At 32.5% G+C, this 26,108-nt stretch overlaps 3 protein-coding genes and 1 pseudogene across 3 annotated transcripts; 2 read left to right on the forward strand and 2 right to left on the reverse strand.

Moving 5' to 3' along the window:
- Positions 1 to 650: 650 nt before the first annotated feature.
- Positions 651 to 1,874, reverse strand: LOC149494121 (histidine--tRNA ligase, cytoplasmic pseudogene; annotated as a pseudogene).
- Positions 1,875 to 3,934: 2,060 nt separating this feature from the next.
- LOC105643986 (uncharacterized) lies at positions 3,935 to 10,774 on the forward strand. The gene is made up of 13 exons (XM_012229232.4): positions 3,935 to 4,174; positions 5,390 to 5,463; positions 5,592 to 5,675; positions 5,822 to 5,902; positions 6,327 to 6,407; positions 6,987 to 7,079; positions 7,928 to 8,107; positions 8,259 to 8,326; positions 8,628 to 8,682; positions 9,175 to 9,228; positions 9,327 to 9,416; positions 9,744 to 9,810; positions 10,129 to 10,774. Exons 1-13 carry the CDS (start codon positions 4,033 to 4,035, stop codon positions 10,218 to 10,220), a joined length of 1,161 nt encoding a protein of 386 aa, XP_012084622.1. The 5' UTR covers positions 3,935 to 4,032; the 3' UTR covers positions 10,221 to 10,774.
- A 2,230-nt stretch (positions 10,775 to 13,004) lies between these two features.
- LOC105643975 (RNA-binding KH domain-containing protein) lies at positions 13,005 to 17,151 on the forward strand. The gene is made up of 12 exons (XM_012229218.4): positions 13,005 to 13,338; positions 13,442 to 13,518; positions 13,745 to 13,855; positions 14,543 to 14,611; positions 14,971 to 15,027; positions 15,228 to 15,266; positions 15,406 to 15,510; positions 15,621 to 15,703; positions 15,813 to 15,894; positions 16,277 to 16,420; positions 16,531 to 16,605; positions 16,859 to 17,151. The coding sequence occupies exons 1-12, from the start codon at positions 13,149 to 13,151 to the stop codon at positions 16,967 to 16,969; spliced, it is 1,143 nt and encodes a 380-aa protein (XP_012084608.1). The 5' UTR covers positions 13,005 to 13,148; the 3' UTR covers positions 16,970 to 17,151.
- A 1,547-nt stretch (positions 17,152 to 18,698) lies between these two features.
- Positions 18,699 to 23,184, reverse strand: LOC105643976 (Polymerase/histidinol phosphatase-like protein). The gene is made up of 5 exons (XM_012229219.4): positions 22,707 to 23,184; positions 21,247 to 21,371; positions 20,379 to 20,693; positions 20,118 to 20,287; positions 18,699 to 19,206 (listed from the first exon to the last, which is right to left on the reverse strand). The coding sequence occupies exons 1-5, from the start codon at positions 23,034 to 23,036 to the stop codon at positions 18,791 to 18,793; spliced, it is 1,356 nt and encodes a 451-aa protein (XP_012084609.1). The 5' UTR covers positions 23,037 to 23,184; the 3' UTR covers positions 18,699 to 18,790.
- Between the last annotated feature and the right edge of the window lie 2,924 nt (positions 23,185 to 26,108).

A 26,108-nucleotide genomic window follows, 5' to 3' on the forward strand; every position in this document is an offset into this window, starting at 1 on the left:
AACTATAATATCGATCTTGTGGCACCCTAAATTTCATCTTCATTTTTTGGCTTTTATATGCAAAATGTTGGTGTTAATATAACTTTTGGAATTTTTACAATTTTTATTTTTTCAATAACTGTTCAATCAATCTAATTTTATAAATTGAAGTGTTTAATAGGTCAAACAAAAGTTGAAAGTGCCATAAAATTTTTTGTAAAATGTAGACGGTGAATTTATGGATTTAGCCTCCCATTGAGCCTAACAGTCAAAGATAATAGTGTAACAAAATTGACAATCGCCCAAAAAAAATAAATAAATAACTGAGAAGAGAATGGCCAAACTGTGACTAACAGCTCAAAGCCAAAATGTCAACTATGAAGAAAATAACATTCTTCTATCATATTGTGTTGACAGGTACACAAATTCTCACCCTTATGTCAAAAAATAGGGGGGAAGCTATTGCAATTTCGTTGAACAACAAAGAGCAGAAGTGACATAATTGCGACATATAAGCAACATAAGGCTTTCTATCTTTTCGGTATATAAAAACCACATTGTGCGATATACCCATTAACATTATATAGATATGTGTGTGAAGCACATATCATATATGACGTGGTGCAGGCTGTGATGCAATGGTTCGATTTTGTGTTGAGCAGATGAGATTTTCATAAGCTCAACCATCTCCTAAGTTCATCAACAAATGTACTTCTAGGAACCTCTTCTTCAACTGTGGTTTCGAGGTTCTTTATTTTTACAATCGCTTTCTCTAGCTCCTTTTCGCCCACGAGTACCATCCATGGAATTCTAGACTCTTTTGCACAGTCAATGTGCTTACTGAACCTTGTACTCGCAATGTATTCTGCTTTCAACTTGGCATTCCACATTTCACTAGCGAGCTCTGCGGCTAAAGATAATTTAGTTTTATCCCCTAGTATGTTCAGCAGAACTTGCGTCTCAGTTGGTCGGGTTGTCTGCCAACACCCAGAAGAACAAGATTCATCAGTTCAATTTGTTATACAATTGAATAAATGTCTGAACATGACGAAAAGACAAAAACCAAATTCACTAGCTGTTTAACAATAGCAAATCCATACAAGAACTATATCAGTTGATTATCTGTTAATAATAGTTTTATTTAACAAAGAGTGAACTGGAAATCTTGGTTTGATTAAATTAAAGATCGAGTTCCATTTTGGACGGAATTGGCAAATTCATATGTTATTTCACTTTTGCAGATCTGAATTCTGAAATCAAAAGACACAGCAACTTTTTCAACCAAAGAAATTTAAAATTTAAAAATAAAGCAAAACCGGATGCATCTAAATAGTTAGGAACAGTGTTGGGGATGATAAACAATGGAATAAGAAAAAGTTCAAGGAATCTGGTTAGTAACGACCTTCGCAGTAAAAGGAATTATCAAGTAGAAGAATGAATATAACTTTGGAATAGGGTTTGTGCAAAGAATGCTAACCAAATCACTTGGTTCAATTCTAGTCTGTGTTTTCTTATGTTCGTCATATTTTCAACTCCATTACAGATTTCTCCTTTCCAAAATCTCTTGTTAAACTGATAAAAAATATATTAAAAAAATTCAACTATTACTGCAAGTGCAGACTTTCATTAAGTACCTTAATTTGTTTTATCAATTTCTGGGTCCACTGAACCATGATCATCTCTAATTTTGAATGCTGAAGATAGTGATCAAGTGTAAAATACATTTAAATTCTAAAATAATTTTATCATAATTGCCAATCTAAGCATGGTTATTACTAGCTCAGTGGTTCATCATCTAACAGAAATATTAGCTAACATTCAGATATATATATATATACAGAAGTCACATGAAATGTCATTATCACCTGGTTCCGGTCCTTTAGAACCTGCTCCATCATGGTAAATACTCGCTGAAGATTGATAAATAATTTTCAGAAGAAACTTAGGTACCTGAATTCAATGAAAATAATGAGATCTAGATAAGATATATCATGTCAAAGAAAAGATGAAATCAATATAAAATAAATTTCGATTGTATTTTTATATATGCTATAACACTCAATATTGTGAAAAATTATGAGGATCTTGAATATAAGTCTTATTGGGGCATATAGACATCACATGATTGTCTATTTTATATTGTTCATTTGATATAGATATCTATATGAAAATCTCTGAATGATTTAAATTACTTGAAGCACAATATTCAAATTCTCGAGAAATTATATAGCGCTCTGTGTGGATTACTTAATAATAATCCTTGAAGGATTAAAACCCTTGAAAATGTATTCAAGTAAATTATAAAAATTTCTATGCGGATCAAGGAAATCTAGTGGTATAATTCCCTTAAAGATATAGCTAAACAAATATCATGTGATCTATGGTGAAAAATAAATATATGACATGATTCATTGTATTTCTATTCTTCTTTGATGAAATATATGAAAATCCCCAAAGAATTTAAAATACTTGAAGCATATAAAAGATCTTTGTATGGATTAAAGAAATTTAGGCATGTGGTATAGTTACCTCAATATATATATGATAAAGGAAGAGTACATAAAGGAAGGTTACATAAATGATCTAATTTGTCCATGTGTTTTTATAAAAAGGTCAACATCTAAATTTATTATTATTACTGTATATGTTGATAATATAAATCTCATTAGACTTCAGTAGAGCTCCAAAATGCAGTAAAATATTTAAAGAAGAAATTTGAAATGAAAGAATTTAAATATAGAAAATTTTGTCTCGCTCTAAAGAACGAACATTTTATAAATAGAATTTATGTCTATTAATCAATACATATAATCCAAAGGACTGAAATGATTGTATGTGGATAAAACTCATTTATTAATGAAACTAATAATTGTGAGGTCATTTAATGAGATAAAGAACTAATTTCGAACTCCAAAAATGATAAACTCTTTAATCCTGAAAATACTATATCTTTTTGCAATAATGAAAATATTATATACTGAAGTATCATAGTACCATACTGAGTTTATATCTAAAAGATCATTATACTCATAATGCTTGATATATGATTTACATTTCTTTATTTAGAAAGACGTCACAATTTATGAAAAAAGCAATTAATATATCTAATTGAAATTGATATTTTAATATGTGCAAAGTACATATAGTTTGCTTGTATAGAAAACAAGTTCCATAATATTGTAGGAGATAATATTAAAATATATTATATTCCATAAAGGAATGATACACTTAAGAAAAAAACAAGTAGCAGTATCTTCATCAGGGAAGAAATAAATTTTCAAAATATAAAGAATACTGTACTCTTTTTCCTTCATTAAGATTTTTTTCCCACTGGATTTTTTCCTAGTAAAGGTTTAATAAAGCATATTTTTTGTGTAATGGACATCTAATGGAGAGTGTTATGAAACTATATAATATAATGAATGTCCATTAAGTATATTAAATAAATTATTTATTTCTCCAAAAGTTATGTCCTTTGAAATAAAAGGTTATGTCTTTTACGATGAATGGTTATATCTTTTAATTTATAAAGTTATATCCATTAAGATAAATGATTATATTTTTTAATATATAAGATTATATCTTTTAGATCATATTTTGTATTCTATAAATAATTCCTTAATTTTTTGGGTTAGGTAACTAAAATCCTCGTACTAGAAATCTCTTTTTACTCTTTTTACATTCTTTATTTTATTTATATTTTCTATATTTTAATAACAAAGTGAATAAAATTTAAAAAATAATAATAGTTTTAAGAACATGGCTAATTACAGCAAAATGATTTTTAAGACAAACAAAACGGAACGAGGAGCTAAGTTTCAGCTTTGTCAATAGATTTTTGTGTCTCTCTCTTTCTTTGACCCACTAATCAGCCTGCCACTCTCCGCCCCTCTCGTAAGCGCCGCCTCCGTCCACCCCATAGCTTCCCATTTATATATCCATATATGCCTTACTTGTTTTTTCAAGTTTTTGAAGCTCTCTTGGCGCGTCTGTGTATATATATATATATATATATATTCTCGTGGATTGGTGGGAAATTGCAGCTAAACAAATATGGAAAGCATAATTCAAAAGCTAAAGAAGTTAGATGCTTATCCAAAAGTCAATGAGGATTTCTATAGCCGCAGTTTCTCCGGTGGCCTTATAACCCTTGTCTCTTCCCTTGTCACGCTTTTCCTTTTTCTTTCTGAGTTCAGTATGTCTCTCTCTCTAATTATCTTTTCTTATTGGTTTATATTGATTCTTTCACATTGCATATATATATTCTTTTAATGATAATATCTCATGAATTATGGTATCCTTTAAAGGGTTTTCTTGAGAGGACAAGAACAAGATCCTCTTATAATTAAAATTTCAGTTGCAGAAGCATTCTAAATAGCAAAAACCACAAAAATTTGCATAATCGACAGCTAAAAGTTCCAGAGAAGGAGAAAAATCATTCCCAAAATCTGCAAAATTGTGATTAAGTATATAAATTATACAATTAATAACATTTAAAGAAATTATTAAGTGTCTTAAACACTTTAATTAATCAAGAAAACAATAGATAAATAGTAAACATAGTATGGTATTTTAAAAGATTATGTATATATTATTTAAATCGTGTTAAAGCTATTAAATTTATTATTTTTGATCTATTTTATTTTTATTTCATATTTATTTTTGAAATTTTTATTCCTATTTTTAATAGTGTAAAATTTTGATTTTATGACATGCAGTATTTTTTTATTACTTTTTAGTATAAAAATACTAAATATATAAAATGTACTCATTTTTGTGCTTATAAATTATATTTGTTTAAGTAATATAATTTTTAACTATTTATCTAAAGTGATTTTTGTCATTTGTATGTCATAATTATATAGTTGGAACAAAAATATTTAAAAGCTCAAAAATTAACTTTTTAGTTATTTAAATCTTACTTTGAGTCATTACAAAAATCTAAAATGGTCAGGGTTGTTTTAGTCCATTAATTTGAGTCAAAGTGGCATCAAATGCAATTTTTAGTGAAAACATGGACTTTTGTCATTTAGCTTGACTGTTTATTTACCATTTGTGTGAAAAATAGATAATAAAGGAGTAAAAGTGAAATTTTATTTAAATCGCAAGAATATAATTAAGCAATAATCAAAGGGCTAATTGGTAAAAATATTATTGTGATGTGACAACAATAATTCTCACGCGGCTTAACTTGCTTGTTTACCGTTTCTGTAAATAATAGATAAAAAGGGGTAAAAATGAAATTTTATTTAAATGGTAGAAGACCAATTTCTTAAATATAATTAAGAAATTTTATTTGATTGGTTGATCAGATTAATTTGACATTAATGTTGCAATTTTTCCTTTATTACTTATGATCTGATCTCTTTAAGTTGGCATCCTGTTCATTGCATGCCTGTTCTTCTTGAAGGATTATACCTGCACACTATTACCGAGACACAGCTTTTTGTAGATACTTCAAGGGGGGAAACTCTACAGATTAACGTAATCATCTCTCCTCCTCTAAGTTAATTAGCTCCTAAGATCTTATATATGTATGTGTGTGCGTGTGTGTGTGTGGAGTTGTTAATTGTTGTTGATGTTTGGTTCATTTTTTTTCTGTGTATGTGCAGTTTGATGTCACTTTTCCCGCCATTCCATGTTCATTACTTAGTCTTGATGCCATGGATATCATGGGGGAGCAGCATATTGATATAGTATGCACAGGAAAATATCAATTATTGTTGGTTATCTACATTTGCTTGTTCTTGGCTGCTCATTCAATTCATTTTATTGCTTCTGACTATTATTTCTTGAAAGCTGTGTTTATTTTCTGCGTCTGATTTAAGTTTTTCGCTGACAGAAACACAATATAACTAAGAAGAGACTTAATGCTGATGGTGAAGAACTAGGAGTCAGGCGTGATGGGATCGGTGCAAAAAAAGTTAGTGAGAAAATAAATCTCTCTCGCTCTCTCTCTCTCTGTCTGTCTCTAGTGTGACATGTTTCTATACATACAATCAATCGTATCCCGTTCTTCAAATTTGATCATGTATGCAAATTGTACTATTTCTTGTACTGATTATATTGTTGTTAAATACAAATCCACCCTTGTTTATATTTACATTAAGGGCTCAATTTCTCAAAACAACTCTCAAATTAGAGTCAGTGAGTAACATACAGGGGTGAAGTTTGATTTTTGACTTGGTGATTATTTTACCCTTGATTATTTTACCCTCTTCTATATTTTCACCAATTTTTCTGCTTCTTTTCATGGCTCATTGTTGATTTTGTTTGCTTGTTGTGTTTATTCTTCTTTGTTTGTATGTTAACTGCCCATTTCAATCATCCTTCTCTTATCCATGCAGATTGAAAAGCCTTTACAAAAGCATGGTGGCAGACTTGAACACAACGAAGTTTATTGTGGCTCATGTTATGGTGCAGAAGTGGTATATTAAACCTCTGACATTGTGTCTACAATTTCCACTCAAGTTTAAAGCTTGTAATTGGCTGAGGCATTACTTTGCATAAGTCTCATTGGTTCCAATGAACAACTCTTAATCTAAATAATTGGACTTTTCTTTGTCTATTTATCATCCCAAATCTGTCTCTCTCACATACACACAAAGAAAAAAGAAAAAAAGAAAATTTTGGTTGCTTCTTTTAGAACCTTGATCTTGGAATGACCTTTATCAATTCAGTCATCATCATCAATAGGGATGTTCCTCGGCTTCTTTTGCAGAAATTTATTAAGGCTAATGAGATTAGCATATGAATTTCTAGCTGGGTACTAAACCGAAGGGGCTCATGCAGTTAAAAATATATCACGAAATATCTCTAGAAGAGATGGGCCTAAGCAGAGGAAAAGAGATTTCTCATGGACGGAAACAATTTACTTAAGAATTTTTAAATGGAGCGTATTAATTATTTTGGACATTTGCCTACTTGGTGTTGCTGTCCATTGTTTCTACCGTGTAGTTTATTAACGTCTCTCTTCCTGTTTCTCTTCTTGACCCTTTCATATGCAGTCGGATGATCAGTGTTGTAACACATGTGAAGATGTTCGATACGCATACTGGAAAAAAGGGTGGGCACTTCTAAGCGGGGATTTGATTGATCAGGTTAGTTGCTGATCCTTCTGTTGTATTGCAGACAGTTTTTTAAACATGCTATACGCTAATGTTTGAAAGGATATGAAGTGGCTATTTCTATTATCAACATGTAACTTGCATTAGTACATTTTGCACGTACATCATTCCCCTTCATCTCTCCTTCCCCGTTCTAATGTGGCGATGCCAGTAGAACATCACATGGACCTTTTTCTTTGCTCATCAATTTAATTGACATTCAGTGCTCTGTTGTTGACTGTGCCCTCAGGAAAGTGTGGGATGGTTTATGTTCTCAGTTAATTGATGGAAGAGGTTGTATACCCAGTTCATGTAGGGGGTCAAATGCTGAAAAGTAGGGTTTTTAATGGATCTTAATTGCAAAGCTTCTGTGAAAGTACTGAGTTGATGAATTTTCTTTAAAGGGTGACAGATTATTGCTCTCCAGAGCGTTGGGGTTGCACTGCTCTAGTTTCGAACCAATGGAGTTAGAAATTAAAATGACATCCAGCTCTTTTAACTTTATCAATTTGGTTATTAACTTTAATTGGGGTTATGCTCTCTTAACCTTATTTCAAAATTGTCTTTGTTAACGTGGACCATATGCAAAAGATAACAGGAGATGTCGGAAACAAGCAGATTAAGGAATGGGGATTGACTCTATCTCCAAGAGCATATTGATTGTGGAATTATGTAACAAAATAAGCAATAACTAGGGGAAAAGTAATGCTGCAAAATTAAATGCATGTCTTTATTTCATAGATGTGCAAAATTTCCGCCTCTTTTTAGGTTGTGTAGGCCTGGGAGATTATTTATTATTTTGGCTTATATTGTGCTAAGTTGTAAATCCCTTTTGGTTTCAGTGCACACGGGAAGGCTTTTTTCAGAAGGTCAAAGATGAAGCAGGTGAAGGATGTAATATATATGGGTCTCTGGAAGTAAATAAAGTCGCTGGAAATTTTCATTTTGCACCTGGAAAGAGCTTTCATCACTCTAATGTTCGCCTAGACGATTTGCTCTCTGTGCAATCATATACTTATAATGTAAGAAACATTTTGGAACCTTCACATCATTGCAATGTGATTGAGAAGTTCTTTCTGGAATTCTTGTACTAAATTCTTTTTCTCCAATTAATTATGTTGCATTTGAAATCTGATGTAACCATTGTTTTATCTTTTATGATGCGTGATATAGATTAGTCACAGGATCAATAGACTGGCCTTTGGTGACTACTTTCCTGGTGTTGTGAATCCACTAGATGGGTAAGTTTTCTTTCTCCTATCTTTTACAGCTATTTACAATTGAAGAGATGTTCAAGAGATTCCTTTTTTTTTTTTTGGCATTTTTGACAGGATAACTGAACTTACTTAAAGTTCATTTCTTACATGCATGCTTATGTAAGTGTGTTAGAAAAATAGAAGCCTGCATGTGTGCGCCTATGACTCGTGTTTTGGATTTTGTCCTTATTACCTGTAGCTTCTCCATATCTTAATGTTTATTTTTCAGTGATCTCATTTCATCTTCTGTTTCATTATGTGATCCACAATTTATCTGTTCTTTCAGGGGACGCTGGTTGCATAGATTTGATGAAGAAGGTACACAGCAGTATTTCCTCAAGGTTGGTCTGATCAGCACATGCTGTTTCTGACTCTAGGATAGATTGTTCTCCAATGTTAAATGTCTTTGTACTTGATAGTGGTAGTTGGAAAATCATTCAAAATTGTGCATGCCTACTGGATTTTTTGCTTAAATGCTATGCAGAAATAACTATCAGAACTTAGAATTTCAATTGTTTTAGGACTTTAAATATATATATATATATATATATATATTGTTACTGAACCATTGAGCTAGAAGCATTAATCATCCGCATTTCTTAGCATGTACTGTTCCTAACATTAGCATATGTACAAAATATAGCGGATCTGTTTCCTTCAAGATCATTGATTAATGGGTGTGATTATTAATGTGCTGATTTTCAAATTTGGAGTATTTGAAGACTGTATATAAGGGAAGTGGATCTTTGCCACTGAATATCTGCAATGTTATCAGCAGTAGGGTTGAATGTTTCTGATAATGTTCAGATAGATTTACTATTTTGATTTTGCAGGTGGTTCCAACAATATATACTGATATTAGAGGCCACGTTGTCCGCTCAAACCAGGTATTACTAAACACTCCAAATATAAAAGATCCATTGGTTTTTATTGTATTCATGGGATCATAAACTAAGAGGAATTAGCATGGATGTTTATTCTTCAGTACTCTGTGACGGAGCATTTCAAAAAACAAGAATTTATTCACCGTGACACTCCCGGAGTTTTCTTCTTTTATGACTTCTCTCCAATCAAGGTGTGTTCTTTTGTCCACATCGAATCTAATAAGCTTGTTCAATTCATATTGGAGCCTTTTGGGACCATGTAGGCGTTACTGCTGTTCCTGATAAAAGAAAATTTCTATTCTATTTACTGCTGTTGACTTCTAATGTGATAGTTTGTGCAGTACCATGTATGGAGGTTGGGATACTGGTTTCTGAGTTCTGATGAGTTTTGTTTGATTTTAGAAAACTGGTGTTGAAATTCCTTCATGTTTCCATTTTTAATCTGATGGTGCTTTCTTAGAGGATCATTTTCTTAGAGGATCATGCCCCTAGAGTTACCATTTCTTTGTGTATTGCAGGTGATTTCTAAAGAGGAGCATTATTCATTTTTACACTTCCTGACAAATATTTGTGCAATTATTGGAGGTATCTTTCTTCTTTCTTCACCACTACTCTTCTAGCCTCCACTGGGACAAATGTTTGTGCAATAATTTAGAGAGGAACATAACATATTTCATCTTGTTTAAGTGTATTTCTTTCAAATGGTTGGAAATTTTTTGCCTAACACACTCTAAATTTTGGTTTTCCTCTTGCACAATAGGAACAAATTTTTACATCAAAAACAAGAAACCCTTTGCCAGTGGATTTTCTGTTTTTCTTTTTCTACTCTCTCTCTCTCTCTCTCTCTCTCTCTCTGCTCCTCTCTTTGATTTCAGTGACTAAAGGGCTTGTTATTCTGTTCAGGTGTTTTTACAGTGGCTGGAATTATTGACTCATTTGTGTATCATGGTCAAAAAGCAATTAAGAAAAAGGTTGAACTTGGCAAACTCCGATAATATTTTCGGTTGACTTTCTGCTTAATGCTTTTGGAAGGGTAGAGCACAATGTAATTGTTTCCTCACAAGAGCCTCCGATCTCTTTACGTTACTTCATTTTTGTTTCCAGTTAGTTTAGACATTTTAGGCTGTAGATGCAGAATATGACCTCTCAGCTTATCTACACACATTCTTCGTCAATGTGCATTACTTCTGTTAGATGGCAAGGGCTTGCAGAACACTCAGAAGGCAGGTAATGTCCGAAAGTTTCTCGCAGAATATAAGAGCCGCTTGCTTCTGTTCAGGAACGAGGCCCTAGTCGATGAAAAGACAACATAGTTTCGTAGAAATATGGTGATATGTAATAGAAATAAGCACCATATGCACAATGTATACAACCTCAGTGCAATTCAGTTGGCACGTAGGAGGGCAAATTTTGAGTAAGCTAACAGTTAATTAGTTAGCTATTCTGTATATTATTTTTCTCTTTTTTCTGGTTGGGATAACAATTAAGCTGTGGCTATGATACTTTTCAGTCATTATATCTTATATAGCAGCAAATTTATATTTCTCTCTTTTTTCTCTTTTATCTTCTTCTTCTCTCTTCCTCGATCTCTCTTCTTCAGGGACTGTAAACTGGAAAATGTCCTCTATTTAAATTTTTAAATTAACAGTTCTTTAACAGTTAGTTAATTCTGTAAGGTCTACACCTATCAATTAACCATGTAACTGTTTGTTTCTTTGTATGAAGATCCTCCTCAACAAAAATATTTAAAAAGAAAAATAAAATTATGAAATTTGAAAATAGTTCCATTTTTCTTATCAATTTTTGACAATGGGATTTATTTATTCTTTTTTATTTTTTAATTTTTAACCATTTTTTATTATTTTAAAACATTTTAAATGTAGAAATTTTTAATATTTAAAAGCCTTGGGTAAGAATATACCAAATAGTATAAATTTATAGAATACAATATCTTTTATATTATACTATGTTGTAATCTTGCGTTATCATTCTAGATTTTTGTATTTCTTTTGCGCAAAATCGTTAAGTTGATCATAATTTTAAGGTTTATGTTCTAAATTATTCAAAAGTTAAGTTTAAGATACATTATACACTTATCCAATTGTTAAATAAAGAGAAAATTACAGTATGATCCATGTAGTTGCAAAATACAGCTAATCCGTCCTTATCTTTTTAAAATATATCAATTTATCCTTATGTTTTGCTTCCGTTATATTATTAGGTCCATCTGCTAATTTTTTGCATCTTTTTCATTAAATCAATAAGAAAAAACAGAGGTCAAAGGGAAGATATTGAAATATTATACTGAAAAAATTATAGTATGGTCCCTATAATTTGAAAAATACTACTAATCAGTCCTTATGTTTTTAAAAATAAAAAGGATATTTTCATCATTTTATAAAGCATTTACCGGAAAAATATAAAAATTGGACGGAAGGACTTTATAGTCTGATGGAAATAAAATATAAAGATGTTCTAATCTATTTTAAAAGATAGGAACGGACTAGTTATATTTCGCAAACCACATGGATCATACTGTAATTTTTTCCTTGAACAAAAGTAATATGATTTATATCCATTTGTTGAGGCGGGCCTAAAATCTAGGCCCAATCAGAGGCCTGAATTGACAAAACTTGGAAAGGGTCCTCATAAAATGGAAATATTACGGTACGATTCATGTAGTTTGTGAAATACAATTAGTCCGTCCTTATCTTTTTTAAAATATACCAATTTGTTCCTATGTTTTACTTCCGTTATACTGCCAGGTCATTCTGTTCATTTTTTGCATATTTTCTGTTAAATCAACAATAAAACATAGATGTCAAAGGAGAGATACTAAAATACTATACCAAAAAAATTACAGTATGGTCTCTATAATTTAAAAAATACAACTAATCCGTCTTTATGTTTTTAAAAATAAAAAGTGTATTTTCGTCATTTTATAAGGCATTTACTGGAAGAAATGAAAAAATTGGACGGAAAGACTTTATAGTCTGATGGAAGTAAAATATAAAGATGTTTTAATCTATTTTAAAAAAGACAATGACGGACTAATTGTATTTTACAAACCGCATGGATCGTATTATAATTTTCTTTTATAGAATTAGAAGTTGTACCTTGTTTGAAGAGTGAATCCATACAAACAAATCAAATTGTCTTGTACATCCAAATCACTTTTAATCCATTTTCTTTTTTGACCTCCTAATGTCTTATTTTTCACTCATGTTTTTTCTCTTCTTTGCTTTTTTCTCCTGTGAGCTCTTTTTATTCTAGTCCCTTCATTTTTTGACTAATAGGTTTCGATCAATTAATCCGCTCCTGAGACATTTTGATAAACGCAAGCTCAACAAACCCTAACCTCAATTTCGGACCCAACATTATAGATTATTGACATATTATTTCAAAGATCTTATACTTAGATTTTAAAATTATATAGAAAAGACAATTAACTTTTTTTAATTAAATGCCAGCAATTATAGTTTATCTTTACTTATCCATTATTTCTATAATTATTTTTTTATCGAAGTAGCTGCTAAAATAATATTAAACAAAAATATAATTACCAGTAAAAAGATAAATAATATTTTAAATAATTCACAATAATTTTCCTATTCATTTAGATAGTAGTATTCTCCTATTTTCCAAAAAAAAAAAAGATAGTGGGATTTCTCCTGTGTCGTTCCTTCATGATTACCACCAATTATCTGCTGACGAGACGACAGGTCGTTCAATGAACAGGTCAGAGTTAATAATAGTGATATCTATCGTCGTGCTTGGGCTTGTAGCATGGGCCGATAAACCTGCATTCACCCTGAACTGTAACAACTACCATCTCGTCTTCGTCTTCCTTTTTAGCTAGGGTTTATAGTATTGGCGATACCTGTAACAGAAAAGCAAATAACTTTACAAGAGAATCATAAACAATGGCAACAGAAAATGGAGAAGTGGAGACGACAAAGAAGCAAAAACATAAGGGAAAGCACGATAAGCCAAAACCATGGGACGATGATCCAAATATCGACCATTGGAAGATTGAAAAATTCGATCCTTCTTGGAATGAAAGTGGAATGCTCGAAGTTAGTTCATTCTCCACTCTCTTCCCTCAATACAGAGGTCTCTCTCTCTCTCTCTCTCTCTCTCTCTCTCTCTCAATTTCTTTTATATGCTTTCTTTCTCTTTTTCTTTGAATTTAGCATAATTTACGTGATTTCTGCAGAAAAATACTTGCAAGAAGTTTGGCCAATGGTGAAATCTGCTTTGAAAGAGTTTGGTGTAGCATGTGAGTTGAACCTGGTAAGTCCTTAATTGTTTTGCCTTTACAATGTTTTCCTGCTTTCATTTCATTGCAAGCCAAATGGAGTATTTAGAGTATTAGTCCTTTAGTTTTTTTCTTGTTTGGTACCTTTAATATTTGGTCATACAGTATAATTCTCAGTTTTTCTTTTTGAAACTTTTTACTTGTATTCTACTATTTTTCTCCTCCTGCATGATTTTCTGAAGCGACTTGTGGTTTTGTTAGGTTGAGGGGTCAATGACGGTTTCAACTACTAGGAAAACTAGGGACCCCTATATAATCGTCAAGGCTAGGGATCTCATTAAACTTTTATCAAGAAGTGTTCCTGCACCTCAGGTACAATCATCTACTTTTTTTTTTTTTTTTCGACAAATGTTATATTTTGAAGATCAGCCACTGAAACTACCACAATTATATTACTCTTGTTCTTTCAGGATGTTAGAATCACTTGAAATCATAAACAATTTTGATTGACAAACATCACCAAATACTTGAATGTTAAATCATTTTTCTTATCTAGATAGAACTGCTAACAATAAATATAATTGGAGTTCTTTTGCATATGTTGATTCTTTGAAACTATTTTTTACCATTTTAAAAGGTGTCTAGGCGCATTAAAAGTAAAGTGCAGGAAAACAAAAGGGACTGTTTTACTGTTGAATGTGAGCTCCGTCAAGCAGGCTAGGCACAAAAAGCACTCTTTTTTTTTTTCTCTATTTCTTTCGTTTTGTTCCAAGTTAATATTATTCAGTGATTCCTAACCTTTAGTTAGCATCCAGCTGCAGAATATTATTGATTAAATGGCACATGCATAATTGTTGCTGTTTATCCATAAAGAAAACGACTCTTTTGATCTGAGCATGCATCATATACGGGATTTGTGAATGTGCAGAGAATAAACAAGCCTGATCTTGCAGAATGGATCGGATTCAAATATGGACTTGCTATCTTGTGCATTTTTCTTGTGGTTCTAATTTCATATGAGTTGTTTAACCACAGCACTTGGCATTGTTGATGTGATAGGCAATCAAAATTTTGGACGATGAAATGCAATGTGACATTATCAAGATTGGAAGCTTTGTCCGAAATAAGGTATAGATTGCTTAAACCTTTTCACATTTTAGGTGACTTATTCTTACTCTTTCAAGTAAATTTATTAGCCTTCTCATTCTTGAAGTTATTAGCCTTCCTGGATGCGCGGGATAAATCCTCATTTTACGCATCTTATAGTTTGAGAAACGTTGATTTGTAGGAAGTTGTCGACTTGTTTAGTTATAAGACTCGGAGTATTTTTCTTTCTAATTCCTCCTTTATCTTGATTAAGTGTGGTGGTCTAGACTGTTGGATAGGAACTTATAGACTTGAAGGTTTTTTCTAAAGTCTGCTACTTAAAAAATAACTTGATATGTAAGTCTGGAAGAGCACTTAAAAGTTTCTGTAATTGGTTGCAGGAACGATTTGTTAAGCGAAGGCAGCATCTTGTGGGTCCAAATTCTTCCACGTTGAAGGTGTGTTCAGTTTGTTAATTTTAATTTTTTTGCAAGCTTCTGAAACCCCAGTATTCCAATCACTTTCTGCCCATAAAATGAAAACTAATTGATAAAAAAGGAATATATGTTTTGCTCATAAAATACCCTGCAATTGTGCTGATAGGTCATTGTGTTTATTTCTTTTCACTGGCTTATCCTTCACAATTTATTGGGTGCAGGCCCTTGAGATTTTGACGGGCTGCTACATCTTAGTTCAGGTAATTCTTATTGCTCTTTATATTGTTGATAGTCAAATTGAACACTTGAGTGCTACTGTGGTTGAGCATGTTTAGCTTCCTGCACTTGACATACTGTATTGTAAAGATTTATTTAAAATGATCCTCATAATCACCATAGGGAAACACTGTTGCTGCTATGGGCTCATTTAAAGGTTTGAAACAAGTAAGAAGAATTGTGGAAGATTGTATGCAGAATAAAATGCATCCTGTCTACCATATCAAGGTGAATATACTTACTTGTTTTCTCTTCAAGTCTCCACTTGGTTTTCCCTTTAAAACTGTTAATTCTCTCTCTCTCTCTCCCTCTCTGTGTTTGACATTCTTTGATGATAGATTCTTATGATGAAGAAAGAGCTTGAAAAGGATCCAGCGCTTAAAAATGAGAACTGGGATAGGTTCCTTCCAAAGTTTAAGAAGTATGATATCTACCTAATTATTGTTTATGTTTACACACTTTTAGTGACTGAAGAGTCACTTCTATTTGGTTTCTTTTTTTAAAATTTGACTCACATACAACTCTTTCAGGAAAAATGTCCAAACAAAGAAGGTTAAGAGCAAAAAAAGGAAAGAATATACACCATTTCCCCCTCCTCAGCAACCTAGTAAGGTAAGGACATTACTTCTGCTCTCCAAAATATAGAAGTTCCCAGCTAGAGATTCATCTCATTAGTGCATGTCTGTTATTCACATTTATCCAACAAAGTTTGAGCAATGTTTTACTCTAATGAACTGTGTTCATCTCATCTTTTTTGTTTTGTTCTTTGCTGAAGAAAAATATAGTTTCGTTGTTCTGTGTCAATAAGTGCATATTAAATCTGGTTTGTACTAAACTGTTTGATCATATTTAGATCATTGTTTTAGTTGAAATTTCTAAGGTTTCTGATCTTTGGTGCAGATTATATTGTAAGGATGAGAGTAATATGTTCATGTCTGCCTAACTTTCCTTTACGTTTTTATGTCATTGGCATCGTGTTCTGCAATATCTGCAGGTTGATCTGCAACTCGAGTCAGGACAATACTTTTTGAGCAATGAGAAGAAACAAGCAAAGAAGTGGCAAGAGAAGCAGGAGAAGCAAGCAGAAAAAACAGCTGAAAACAAAAGAAAACGAGAAGCTGCATTTATTCCTCCTGAGGTTCTAGTCCAAAACTCATTTGGCCAGTTTGCTGTTTTATACACACTTGCACCTCTTTATTCTTCATTTTGTTAGAATATAAAATCATGAAATATGTTTGGATATCATAGGAGCCCAAACAGCAGAAAGCAGGTATATCAGAGGATAAAAATGTCGATGTGACTGCCTTGGCCATGTCGATAAAGGTATAATCCTTAATCTGATTTTATCAAAATCCTTTGATGTGCATGTGGAGAATAGACATTCAGGGGGTTTGTTGTTGCAAACGCGTCTTTGTTTATAGTTTGTGACGTATTTTCTTAAGATCATATCAAAATGACTCCAAAAATTAATTTTTTTCAAACAATAACCCCAGAAGGTGAGAACTCATGCTTTTCTGTGATTTTTTGTTTTGTGAATAAAAACAAAGGATAACATTTTGAGTTTGCTGTATTGCAGAAAAGAGCGAAGGATTTTGGGAAACAAAAGGCTGTTGAGAATGTCAATGCAGCAGAATATATTGCTGCTTCAGGAGACCCACCAAAGAAAAAGAAATCAAAACGGGTTTAGCCTGGAAGTTCCTGCTAATGACGAAATATTTTTTATTTTTTGGCCTTGTAATTTCATTCTGGTTCTCATATCTTAGGATCATGACATGTGTATGGAAATCTTACTCTGCTGTATGATTCTCAAACAAAGAACTATTTCCACCCTTTTTGTGAAGGCTTAATGCGGTGCCTGAATTTGTATTATGTTGCAATTTCTCTCGATTTTGACTTTTTATATCAATTTCACTTGGATTTTTCATTGCAATAGCATCCTAAATTGCTTTAAAATTTAAATTGCAAATAAAAAGTACATTAATGTAGGATTCACTTTTGACTTTGGGTTAACTTAAACCAAGCTTTTTTTTTCATATAAATTTGTTAATTTTAATTGTTGTGTTGTGCATAATATTTTTTTTTTTTCATTTTATAATTATAAATTATAATTAATTATAATTGGTAAAAAGAAAATCGTTTATAATCTCTGATCAAAATCATTACAATTTCTAATAGTTCATGAGTCAAATAATTTCATAGTAGCTTTGTATTTTAGATTTTTATAATTGTTTCAAAATTTAGACTAAAAATCAAACAATAATAATAATAATAATAATAAGTTTATCTTTTAAGTACTCTAATTTTTTGAAAAAAAGGCTTCCATGTATCAGTTAATGGATTTTTATTCATTATTTAGGAGCTATTAAATAGATAATTTAGAAATATTAACAAATAATAATAGAAAGTTTCCTTGTTTTTAATCCAAGGTCATCAGTTACATACATGTATTAATTTAACTCAAGCCTAAAGTAATGTATATTTGCAGTTTAAGTCGTAATTATAATTTAGCATGCTACAATAGAAGGTTAAAGTTCAGAGTGAAATTGATATGAAAGTCAAATTGAAATGAAATTGCAACAAAATAATACAGGATGAAACAATGCACTAGGCATCTTGTTATCAAAGTTAACACTAGCTTTTGGAATAGGAATCATTTGCTCAATGAATCATTTAAACTTGAATATTATTTGGTCATAATTTGAATATTTGCCAATTTGTATAGATCAAAATATACAATAGCAAAATTTGTATATACCAACTTAAAGCTAGTTTTTCACACGTAACATTTACTAATTGGAAAGAGTCAACTTATGTCCAATATTTGGGGTTTATGTTCTAATGAGAAAAGACTATTTACCTTCATAGATACAAGGTAAATTCAATAATTCCAAGAATAATGCAAGGATCAGGCCCTGCAACTTTGAATGCACAGAAATTCCAGTCTGCAGTCTGTTCAGCAGCTGTTCGGGTAACGTTTTAAATTAGAAGTGTTCGGTAAAAAAAATCATTTAATTTAAAATAACAAAAATAGAACATTAATTGCTTAATTAGTTGAGTTCAGAAGAATAATGGATATAATTGTAAAAAAAATTTAATTAAAAACTAAACATAATAGCATTTAACATTTCATATTAATAGAAATAAAGTTCTGACTTGATTAAAAGCCAAAAGTTTGTTCAAAATTTGCTGTCGAACACCACTTATGCATAGTGCACCGAGAGGTGGTTTCAGTGCAGTTGATTATCGCTCCTCCGGCCTTAACAGTTTCTAAAAATATCCTCAACTAGTCGAGACTTGAGTGGAATTAAAACCAAAAGATCAGAATATGCTACTGCAACTAGTCAGTCCCATTCCTATGATTTTGTTCATTGTTAATGTTTAGCAATGGAGTAAACATGAAAAAGATAAAAAACAAATTAAAAAATGAAAAAGAGATGGAATTAAAAAAAAACAAAAAGGCTATCTCATCATCATTCTAAAAAATTGGTACAGAGATATATCAGTAGAGCTATTTACTCTCTACAGGGACATGAAGCCCTCCCTGACTAACTGAAACATGGGAAACCTTCATTTTAATGGCCTCAAATTCAGCATTCTGCCTCTCTTCATTTGTTAACCACAATGATAAGCAACGTTCAATCAAATCTGTGCCACAACTCACTGGGGTATTTCCCTTTACAATTCGCGATCTTCCGTATCTTGTTATCCTAGCTAATTTAGAATCACAAGGCTCCTCTGCATAATTTTCAAGAATTTCCCGTATAGCATCGCACCAGATTGGACGAGCTACCTTAAGGAAATCATCCAAAGCCAATACTGGGAGATTGACACTTCCCAGTTCAGACTCGCTATTTCCACCTCTTCCATGATAATCTGACCCTCCAAGCTTCAGAAGACCATAAACATCTGCTAGGTCGCTATATGCTGTTCAAATAGAATAAAACAACATATAAATTCCAATTCAAGAATAAAACTAAACGTTGCAAAGATTTAGTCACATACTGATAAATCGCACTGATGACTTACTAAAACTCAAGCATTATTAATAGCTAAATGGACTTGGGAGATTGGAGATTGTCATCTAAGTAAATGATCTAAAAATCGTATCCATGCTGCTCAACTATGTTAACGTCAGTTTCAGCTCAGAATTGTAAGACGATAATTACATATTAAACTTATAATTGCATCCTATATTTTGAATTAGCCATAAATAACTCACAAGACTTCGAATTTCAAACACAGTAACTAAATGTATAAACAAAATAGTAAGTGCACCATTCTAGTTCAGGCCAGACAAAAATTAGACATAAGATTATGAATTCCAAGCAAAATTCAGCTCTCCTGGTTCACATTTTGACTAAATATTTGGGCAGAGAAGTAAAATGAACAGAAAATTTTCTCAGTTGTCTGACTGCAAGTATAACCTGCCTCAAAATTGAGTTCATGTCTCACTAAGAAAAATCTCAAATAATACTCATCAAATAAGTTCAGATTAAAAATACCATACTGAAGTCAGCATTTCCCCTTTAAGCAATATTTCATCAACATCAGATGTATTAAAGCTCAAGAAGATTCACACGTTTGAATCCAAGGCATTTGTTACCCAAAAACAAATTGAAAAAAAAAAGGCGGAGCCAGGAGCTAATTTTAAAAAAGAGGGAGAAGGGGGAAGGGGGGTGGTTCATAAAGAAACATTTTTTCACCAACTTATATAGTAAATTTGAATAAGTTTTTTTAGCCCCCACCCCCTTGCCTCGCACACTTCCTAAAATGGTGGCAGGTAGATATTTGGAAAATGAGAGGGGAAGAGGTTTTGGGATGCAAAAATAACATGCCTGCCAGTTTTCCATCGCTTCTGTAAACTTCCAACCCATGAAGACCTGCATCTTTCAAGCTTCTGATAACTGCAACAGGATTCTTCAATGCCCATGGATGAGCCAGCACTGCAAGACCCCCTGTTTCACATATAAGTTGTATTGCTTCCTCTGAAACAGGTTCACTTCCCCTGATGTTGAACAGACAAACACTTCCCATCCATCAGTTTTTCAAATAAGAATATGCTACAATCAGTTAATAATTAATCACTGGATTATTACGTTGAATAAGCAGGCCCGCCATCATATAGATATTTGGCAAAGGCTTGTTTCAAATTCTCAACATAGCCTGCTTCAACCATTGCCCGAGCCACATGCAGTCTTCCAGGAGCAACTCCTTTGCCGGCAATCCTGGCAACATGCTCCCACTTAAGAGGCAACTTGAGTTTGTTAAGTTTGAAGACCATATTTTTTGCACGAAGGAAGCGGCCATCTCTTATGTTAGCCAAGAACTTTTCAAGTTCCTCAAACTTTTTCGGCCCACAGCTGCTGTAATATGCAAGAATGTGCACTGGTTCCTCTGCTTCAGGATTTATGCTTTATAAATCAAATGACCCAATTCGTCAAAAAAATAGATATGCCATTAGTAGGAGAATAGTGATTCTTCTGAAATTAACTTTGTTATCTTTTTCTTTATTTTATAACTCCTAACAATATCTGTTCACAGGTCAAGGATATTGAAATATCACATATTATATATGAACTTTAAGTTTCCTTCATATTTTACAGAACTTCTTAATTTCCTCGCTCCATGTGTCACTTCAAAGGAAACCTCAAGGTAGCTCTATTCCCCTCCTATGCCATCCATATCCTTGTTCCATTTGTCTCTTTTACTAGTCTGTCTATTTCATTATATATATATAATATTTCAAAAGTATATAATATAATTATTGAGAAATTGAAAAAGAAGAGAAAAGGAGGTCTATGATGATTTATTGAAGTCTTTTATGCAGGCCAATTATCAATTCAGATCATTGTGGTCATACTCTATTATGCATTCCTAGGAAAAAACAACTGAACTTGAAGTACAATTACAGCCAATGGCTAGACAAGGAAATTTAAAGAAGATTCCACTAGTTGAAGCAAATACCTTGGAGAATATATTGTGCTGATCTCGACACCTGGGATTATCTTGATGCCAAATCTCCGAGCTGCTTCAATAGCCTCAGGGACACCAGCCATTGTGTCGTGATCCGTCAAAGCCAGAACTTTCACCTGTGCTGAACACAGTGCCCTCATTAAATCTTTAAAACAATGAGAACATGATATTGTCAACAAGCAGCCAATTTGTTTGAAGAACTGGACTTCAAAACAATGAAAGCTTTCTTTTTTAACCCATAGCTAAGATCCATTTCAAGTAAAACTATAGAAGATTTCTATTTATATGATTAGTGAAAAAGAAAACATATTATCCTCCCCAACAACAATGATTAAGCCTTAATCCCAAACTAATTGGAATCGGCTATATGAAACCTTTTTTTCCATTCCACTCTATTCATAATTAAGTTTGCAATCTGTGTTATCATACAATTATTCAATTTTCATGCTAAATAATTCAAATCTTATGGGTGAATCGGAATTGAGCATGAATCTTATGATTAATGTGATTGAAATCTTATAATTCGAATCGATTCTTGTGTCCAATGATTCTCTTACCCAACAAAACAAGTGGAAAAAGTCAATATAGAGAAAGAAGAGCAAGAGAATATAGTTATATGAGAAGATGAAGATGATGAAGGGCTTGAACTTGTAAATAATACTGAACGAGTATGGATTTAGATAGGAAATTTATTGGCTTGATAGTTTTACTTTGTTTGTATTTTAAAATTTTAACTTCATAGTTTAATATTTTGAACTTGACAACTATACTAATCATTAGATTCTCTTTCATTTTGTGCTTAATACATGATTTGGAGTTGAAATTTATATAAATAAATTATTTGCAATTAAATTGTTAATATTTTTTGATAAAATTAATGGAAATATATCTGACTAAGGGAACTTGAAAGGGCATAAACCTAGTCAAGGTTGGAATTTTCCGGAGGTGGTACCCAAATCAAGCACAACCTAGGTAAGTACAAAACTCAAGTAGTCCACTTTGTCAGGATATTAGTAGGCTTGAAGTTGCTTGGCTTGAAGCTTTAGGGCCTCATCACTGAGTTAACCACCTCAAAACATAATACTTGAACAACCCCAATCTTTCCCATGGCATTCCAAGATGTGGTAGAATTTTATTCCAGAAAGTCAAATCTAGCAATACAAACAAGTTTCCTGCTTCTCCTAGTAGTTTTTCATTAATTACAAATTAAAAAGCCAAAGCCTATAGAGAGAATGATGCCCATAAATAAAAAAACCCCTTTCAGGCATTCGTTAAACATCCCTTCAAAATCAAATCATAGAATCAAAATAGTTCACTTTAGTTTCTGTCCATACAACATAAAATCATCTAAAATTAAGAAGCACATATCATTTCTCGATTCAGCAGAACTAAAAAGAACAATACAGAGAAAAGAAAAGAAAATTAAAGGAAATCAGCATAACAGCACTTACCCCATTCCCATGAGCTCTCTCCACAACCTTTGAAGGAGACAAAAACCCATCACTGCATTTGGAATGAGAATGCAATTCGAAAACAACCTTGCCTCCACCTCTGCCCATAGTCTTCTGCACCCCAAAATCATCAACGACACAAGCAGAAGCAGTGGAAGCTACCAAAGGCGAGGACTGCTGGTCCAAATTAACCCATTCAGTGACAGCCTTGAAAGCCAGAGTCTGCTCAGCTGTCATCTTCTTCTTAGCTCCTCCACGCTTCTTCTTCTTCTTCTTTTTGTCCTTTGCTTTCTTCGGGTTCTCTTTGCTTACAAAAGCATCATCTCCCATGGCTTTTTTGTTTTTTGAAGGCTAACAAGCGTAGATGAAGAAGAGAAAGAACGATTTTAGGTGTTCGAAACTTTTAGGTTATTGTTATAGAGATCTCATATCTATCTCCTGTTTTGCGGCTGATACCGGCAGAGGCAGTGTCAGAGAGAAACGGGTAAATATCAGATAAATATTGAATTTTAATTTCAACCCTTACCTTTTTCTTAAGGTTCAATTATGCCCTAACTTAAGTTTTTTTTATTAATTGACTCCTAATTTTAGTATTTTATTATTTGGAAATTCAAAATTAACGTAAAAATAGAAAACTCAAGAAGTCCCCGCGACCTTGTTTGCTCTGTTCCTCACTTCTCAACTTCATCTTCTCCCTCCCTCCATCTTTCTTTTGTATTTAGTTACCATCAATGGTAATCTAGATTGCACAAACACGGAATGCGGGACACAGAATATGGACACGAGATATGATAATTTTTAATAAAGTAAAATACGGACATATTTAGGACATATTACACTAAATAAATATAATTTATTAATAATTCAAATAATTAAATAATTATTTATAATAAATCATAAATATAAAATAAAAAAAATATAATTAGTTAAATTCTCAAAATTAATATCACTATTGATAATCACAGTATTCTAGCTTATTTAAAGACAAATTGAGAATTTAAAAAATTCAACATTTTAAAAAGAAATCAAATTAATTCTCATAACGATATTCCACGTTTTAATTTTCAGATGTGTATTAAAGTATCTTTAGAAGTGTTCTCATAGATGTCCTTCAAGTATGCGAAATTAATAAAATAAAATAACTAATAAGGCACAATTTTTAAAGTGTCTGACACACGTTCGAAAGGTGTCGGTGTCTATTAATTATGGAGTGCTTGTAAGTAATGGCACTATGGAGAACATTGAGTCCTCTCTTTGGATCTCCAAGAGGCCAAGCTTTGAAAGAACTTGGTGGGCAAAAATTAAAAAGCATTTGGACTAAAATTCTAGTGAGAAGGCATGTCTTCTTTATTTAGTGACATAAATTATCTCATAGATTTTATGATGGCCAAATGCGTAATTTCCTCCTTGCATTTTAAAAAAATATCTTTTGCCTCTCTATACTTTTTGAGTCACCTATCATGTCCCTATATTTGTCTTTTCTGTAACTATTACACACCTTGTCATGCTGGAATTGGTGAGTGAATAAACAGATGCATATAAAGAGAGCCAAGACATCTTTGAATGTTCAACCTGACATTCTTCCATACTAACAATCACACGAAAATGGAACATGAAAAAGCAAACTAGCTCTCTGTTTCTCTCTCCCTCACTTTGTTTCTTTAGCTCCTAATTTCCCACATTTCGTTCTATCTCATCCAGTTGCCCAAATCAAACTAGAAAGCCAATCTTGTTTTCGAAATTCACAACTTCAGGTTCATACATAAGCAAGCAAATTAGAGTCCAGTAAAACACTTTCAATTTACTCACTCAAATAGGAGTCCATAATCTTCAAAATCATCATTGTAAAATAAGAGAAGAACAAAGAATGATAATTAAGAACTTAGGGCGAAAATATAAACAAAAAATCCACTGTCCACCATTAATAACTCTATCATGATCAATCTGATGGAAAAATTGAAACATGAAAGCATTGTTTCCCAACTCTTTTAACCAATCCCATAACTGGCCACCACGCTTATGCCATGGTTGTTTTAGAATCTACACTATTAACAAGTTTATGTGTTAGCAAATGACCTACTATACACCATTATGGTTTTTCTTGTCTTTCTTCATCACCTTGTCGCTCATCATCAAATTTTCATCCAGTGTTTCCATCTGATTTGGCTCATAAAAAATATGGCTGTGTAATTATGGGACCCATTTTTCAAATTTGGCAAATGACACGCCACAAAGGAGCTCCAAATCAGCTTGCCATGTAAAGTCCACGTGGACATGCTATTGAATTCCCTAAGTTGCCCTTGCCTAGTATTGCCCGCACTACCTTCTCCCTCGCTTTCTTACTCTTTATGGAAACCCTAGTCTCTGTTCCTATTTTTCTTTTCTTCTCCGTAAGTTGTATCGGCTTGTGAAGGACGGTAAAATTTTGATTAAAAGTGATGTTCTTCAAGACGGTGTCGTTTCAGTTGGTTCTTCTTCGAAGAGACAAGCAGTGCAAGCCGATTCGAGAAACTTGATCACTCGGTTGAGATTAGTAGCAGTGGATTGAAAATTTTGGCCACGGACTCGCAACTCAAGTTGCTACCAAAAGATGATAAGAATGTATGATGGTTGTAGCATAGGGTATAATCTCTTCTCATATTGAACCTGAGATCCGTGATTGGCCCATACTCCTTACCCTTTTGATCCGATAAGTTTTGCTCCTTGATTCTTTGACTTTGAGTGAGTTCTTTTTCCTTTTTGCGTGATGCATTAGTAAGTAAAAATTTATGGTATTGATGCCTGGTGATTTAGTTCTGCAGATATAAACAGAGATCTGAAATTTTGAAGAGTGCATGGCTATTAGGAACCATTGTTAGACTAGAAATCAGTGTTGGGCAACAACAAGTGGAGGATAAAAAAGGCAATTTCAACGAGGTCCATGTCAAAGGCTGATATGGCTAATTTGGAGTTCCTTTTGTCCATATAAGATGCCGCATGTAAAAAAAGCGGGCCTCACATTACATATTCACTTTTCCGGCTTGACAGCTAAACCGAAAACATTTAATTACAAATTTAAAAAAATTCATGTACTCGATCGTTAGCGCTTTCCATTCAAACACTAAAATAGAAAAAAATGCAAAGTTTAAACACTAAAAATATAACTATCCCTAGAAAAAATGAAGAGTTTTGTAAAAATTATACCATGAACGAGGGTATTCAGGAGCTTGTTACTATGGACAAGGTTATTTCGTATATGGATGGATTCATGTTGGAAAGGGTGGCCACAGATATTGGAAATTGCATGGGTGATGAATTTTTGGAGGTTGATCCTAGAAACTTTATAGTCATTTGGAGAGAGTATATGCACATTTGTGATTGATTGGATATGTGGAAGCCATTAAAAAAAGGTGAATGCAAGTG

This window comes from Jatropha curcas, chromosome 8 (genome assembly GCF_041381405.1).
Source record: "Jatropha curcas cultivar XTBG-Jc1 chromosome 8, XTBG_Jcur_1.0, whole genome shotgun sequence".
NCBI classification, from domain to species: domain Eukaryota; kingdom Viridiplantae; phylum Streptophyta; class Magnoliopsida; order Malpighiales; family Euphorbiaceae; genus Jatropha; species Jatropha curcas.